General features: G+C 43.1%; 1 protein-coding gene and 1 pseudogene across 1 annotated transcript; both read left to right on the forward strand.

Annotated features, from left to right (window-relative positions):
• The first annotated feature begins 200 nt into the window (after window positions 1-200).
• Window positions 201-736, forward strand: LOC110580218 (cytochrome c oxidase subunit 6A1, mitochondrial). Its single transcript, XM_021689873.1, has one exon. The coding sequence runs from the start codon at window positions 205-207 to the stop codon at window positions 538-540; it is 336 nt and encodes a 111-aa protein (XP_021545548.1). The 5' UTR covers window positions 201-204; the 3' UTR covers window positions 541-736.
• Window positions 737-1,525: 789 nt separating this feature from the next.
• LOC110580220 lies at window positions 1,526-2,120 on the forward strand (annotated as a pseudogene).
• Window positions 2,121-4,724: the final 2,604 nt, after the last annotated feature.

Consider the following 4,724-nt stretch of genomic DNA (forward strand, 5'->3'; position numbering starts at 1 on the left):
TTACGAGGTAAATACAAATTAAAAATTAAAAAACATGATGAAGTACCACTACATACCAACAGCAGCAATGGCTTAAAAATGAAAAAGGCTGACAATACCAGGTGTTGGTGAGGATAGGGGCAACTAGAACTCTCTCCAAAGTCACTGGCTGGAGTGTTAACTGAAACAGCTGCCTGTAAAAATTGCTTAGCATTCAGGTCGAAAATGGCGGCGGCGGCGGTATCTGTGTCCCGGCTGTCCGGGCTGCTAGGTCGTTCCGGGGCACAGCTGGGGCGTTCCATGTCGAGTGGCGCCCACGGCGAGGAGGGCTCAGCTCGCATGTGGAAGGCTCTCACCTACTTCGTAGCGCTCCCTGGCGTGGGTGTGAGCATGCTGAATGTCTTCCTGAAGTCGCGTCATGGAGAGCACGAGAGACCCGAGTTCGTCGCCTACCCCCATCTCCGCATCAGGTCCAAGCCCTTTCCCTGGGGAGATGGTAATCATACTCTATTCCATAACTCTCACATGAATCCACTTCCAACCGGCTATGAAGATGAATAGAGAGAACCTGGACCACCACCCAGTGGGGACCACAGCACTGGTTTGGACCATGACTCTGCACACGGACCAGAAAAATCTATGGGACCTTAAGCTCACCTTCTTTACTTGTATCAAATGATGACCAGTATACTGATCTTCCATCCCTTTGCTTATGGCAGGAGATGGCTTAAATAAATAACTTAGATTGGTCCAAAAAAAAAAAAAAAAAATTGCTTAGCATTATCCACTGTGGCCAAACACGGGCCAGTCTTTTAATCCAGCAATTTCACTGCTAGATAAATATCCCACAGACATGAGTATACACGAGCCATATGAAATATGTATTAGAAAGGTCAGGGTAGCTTTATTCATAATAGTAAAACTGGAAACGACCTAAAGATCTATCAGCAGAAGAATAAAAACTAAGGTTTTTTTTTTTTTTTAAGATTTTATTTATTCGTTTGACAGAGAGAGAGAGTGAGAGAGGAAACACAAGCTGGGGGAGTGGGAGAGGGAGAAGCAGGCTCCCCACTGGGCAGGAAGCCCGACGTGGGACTCAATCCCAGGACCCTGGGACCATGACCTGAGCTGAAGGCAGACGCTTAACGACTGAGCCACTCAGGCGCCCATAATATGTTTATTTTATACCTCAATTAAGAAGGAAAAAAAAAAGAATACAGAAGGTAACTCGAAGGGAATCCTACTGTTCAAAAATGGGAGAGTTTGAACATCCAAACAATTCTGACTGTGATGTGTTGAAACATATTAAATAAAAATTCATGAATTTATAGCAATTCTAACAGTATTCATCGGTCACTGTGTTATTATTCTGAAAATCGATGAAGGGAAGGAATCAAGCATTTCTTTCATTTTTTAAAAAAAGATTTTATCCACCATTTCGTGGAAGCCAGGTCAGCGAGAGCATCTGCGGGAGCCGGGCGGGGAGGGGAGCGGGAAGCGGGAAGACCCATCTGAGGGTGTGTGGATTTGAGCGTCCACTTTCCAACCCAAGATCTCGAAATGCATCATGATTCCTGTCCATTGGACTGTAAGGTTTATGTAGGTAATCTTGGAAACAATGGTAACAAGACTGAATTGGAACGAGCTTTTGGCTATTATGGACCACTCCGAAGTGTGTGGGTTGCTAGAAACCGTCCGGCTTTGCTTTTGTTGAATTTGAAGATCCCCGAGATGCAGCCGATGCTGTTGGAGAACTAGATGGGAGAACAGCATGTGGCTGCCGAGTAGGAGTGGAACTCTAGAATGGTGAAAAGAGATGTCAAAATCGTGGCCCACCACCGTCTTGGGGTCGTCGCCCTCGAGATGATTATCGGAGAAGGAGTCCTCCACCTTGCCGCAGATCTCCAAGACGGAGAAGCTTCACCCGCAGCCGGAGCAGGTCCCTTTCTAGAGATAGGAGGAGAGAGAGATCACTGTCTCTCGGGAGAGAAATCACAAGCCTTCCCGATCCTTCTCTAGGTCTCGTAGCCGATCTAGGTCAAATGAAAGGAAATAGAAGACCAGTTTGCAAGAGGAGTGTTGTACAGGAAATAACTTCATTTGACAGGAGTATGTACAGAAAATTTAAGTTTTGTTTGAGACTTCATAAACTTGGTGCATTTTTAAGATGTTTTAGCTGTTCACATTTGTTTGTTTCTTAGAACAGCGACAAAGATGTAATTCTCTATGATTTGAATGAATCATATGAGGCATGTAATATCAAGAATTGTTACTTTACAGTGTTCCCTTAAGCAAAACTGAATTTGGTTTGAAGTTTAGTCTCACACAGACTGATAATAAGCCTCTATCTAACTCCTGCCCAGCTAAAGCTTGACATTTAATATTATGAAAACTGGCAAAAATTGAACGAAGTCTTTCCATAGCTGGGATAATAGTATGCAGCTGTAGTTGAAGAAGCAGTCTTTAAAAGCTGGTGTGAACACAAGCCAGCAGGTAAAAATTAAGCTGCACTGTTAAACTAGATTAGAGGTTAAAAAAAAAAAAAAAGAACCAACTATTCTTCATACTGGGCAGGGGTGTCCAGTTGGTGTAGAATTGGAAGTTGCAAGAAAGTTAGTTTACCTTTGCTTTAGGTCGTAATTTCCTGATGTGATTGCTGTGTATGAACACACAGCTCTTTGTAACGTTCTCTGTTTTGTAATTTGAAACTATTCAAGATACCAATGTCCTGTTAAGGGTACATTGTAGAGCTGAACTTTGAGTTACTGTGCAAGATTTATTTTTTTTTTCATGCTGTCATTTGTAATATGTTTGTGAGAATCCTTGGGATTAAAGTTTTGGTTACAAAAAAGATTAAAAAAATAAAAAAAGATTTTATTTATGGGGGGGCAGAGAGCAGAGGGAGAGGGACAAGGCGACTCCCACTGAGGGCTGAGCAGGACACAGGGCTCAATCTTAAGACCCTGAGATCATGACTTAAGCTGAAAACAAGTCAGATGCTCAACTGATTGAGCCACCCAGGTGCCCCTCTTTCATTTTTTTCTTTTTTTTTTTTTTTTAAAGATTTATTTATTTATTTGAGAGAGAGAGCACATGAGAGGGAGGAGGGTCAGAGGGAGAAGCAGACTCCCCGCTGAGCAGGGAACCCGATGCGGGACTCGATCCCGGGACTCCAGGATCATGACCTGAGCCGAAGGCAGTCGCCTAACCAACTGAGCCACCCAGGCGCCCTCTTTCATTTTTTTTCTTACCAACAATATTCCGTAGTTGGTAAATCCCAGCATAATAATTGCAGGAGGCACAACAGAATTCGAACCTTGCTGCTTTGCAATGCTAGTGAAATAATGATTATCAATGCTTGCCAATTGGGTGAAAGGTTGATGAGACACTTTGTCGTGGGGAAATTGCGCTGACCCCACCTTGACCCAAAGACCAAACTGAACGTCACTACAGGTGGGAGAGTCTGATGCTCTGCACCTCATGGTGTGATATGATAGGGAATGCAGAGTGCCAACTACAAAGCATTCTCGTGCGAGGAATTGCCCTGAATGTAATCAAGCATCTAGGTCTACCTATTCATGCACAGGAAACCGGGGGAATAGAGGAAAGTGTTAAATGACATATCGAGGATGCAATCAACCAAATCCAGAATGTGGGTGATTCTGTAGGACAGGAGATGTGATTTCATCAACAAATAAATGGCATGTAAATAAATAAGGGTAGAAGGATTCGTTATAGATTAAGAGACTTACAAGTTTTATCAACAAATAATGCATATTGTTTGGAAGCTGATTTAAACTGAACTATAAAAAGATAGCATGAAGCCAATCCTGAAACTTGAGTGTGAACTGGATATGACATTATGTTAAGCAATTATTGTTCATATTAATTGTGGAGAGACTTTGGGGCTTAAGATTTTTTTTTTTTAAGTAGGCTTCATGCCCAGTGTGGAGCCCAACGTGGGGCTTGAACTCACACCCTGAGATCAAGAATCTGAGACACTTAACCGACTGAAACCACCCAGGCACCCTGGGGCTTAAGATTTTTTCAAAAAGAGGCACCTGGGTGGTTCAGTCGGTTGGGTGTCTGACTCGATTTTACCTCAGGTTATGATCTTGGGGTCATGGGATTGAGCCCTGCATGGGGCTCTGTGCTTAGTGGGGAGTTTACTTGAGATTCTCTCCCTCTTCTTCTTCCTCTGCCCCTCCCACTGCTCATGTGCTCTCTCTCTCAAACAAATAACAAACAAATAAATAAATCTTTTTTAAAAAGATTTTAAAAATTCCTTATTGATACAGGAGCCAGTATGAAAGGCTCCCACTAGCTAAATATGGAACAATTTGAATATCAGCATAAATAATGCTAGTAAAAGCTCATAAGCCAGGGGCGCCTGGGTGGCTCAGTTGGTTAAGCGACTGCCTTCAGCTCAGGTCATGATCCTGGAGTCCCGGGATCGAGTCCCGCATCGGGCTCCCTGCTCGGCAGGGAGTCTGCTTCTCCCTCTGACCCTCCTCCCTCTCATGCTCTCTGTATCTCATTCTCTCTGTCTCAAATAAAATAAATAAAACCTTTAAAAAAAAAAAGCTCATAAGCCATTGAATCAAATAAAAATACACGAGTCCAGACTGATACTGATAATGTATACACTATGTGTATGCATGTATTCAGGGTGGCGCAACATCAGGTCAGCTACTTATTTCCAGTTGGTTTTGTAATGTTCTTCTAGCTTTTCTGTAAGTTTGTTG

Source organism: Neomonachus schauinslandi, chromosome 6 (genome assembly GCF_002201575.2).
Source record: "Neomonachus schauinslandi chromosome 6, ASM220157v2, whole genome shotgun sequence".
NCBI lineage: Eukaryota > Metazoa > Chordata > Mammalia > Carnivora > Phocidae > Neomonachus > Neomonachus schauinslandi.

Excerpts from the sequence above, each read along its gene's own strand:
- LOC110580218 (XM_021689873.1), top strand. The coding sequence starts at position 205 with ATGGCGGCGGCGGCGGTATCTGTGTCCCGGCTGTCCGGGCTGCTAGGT.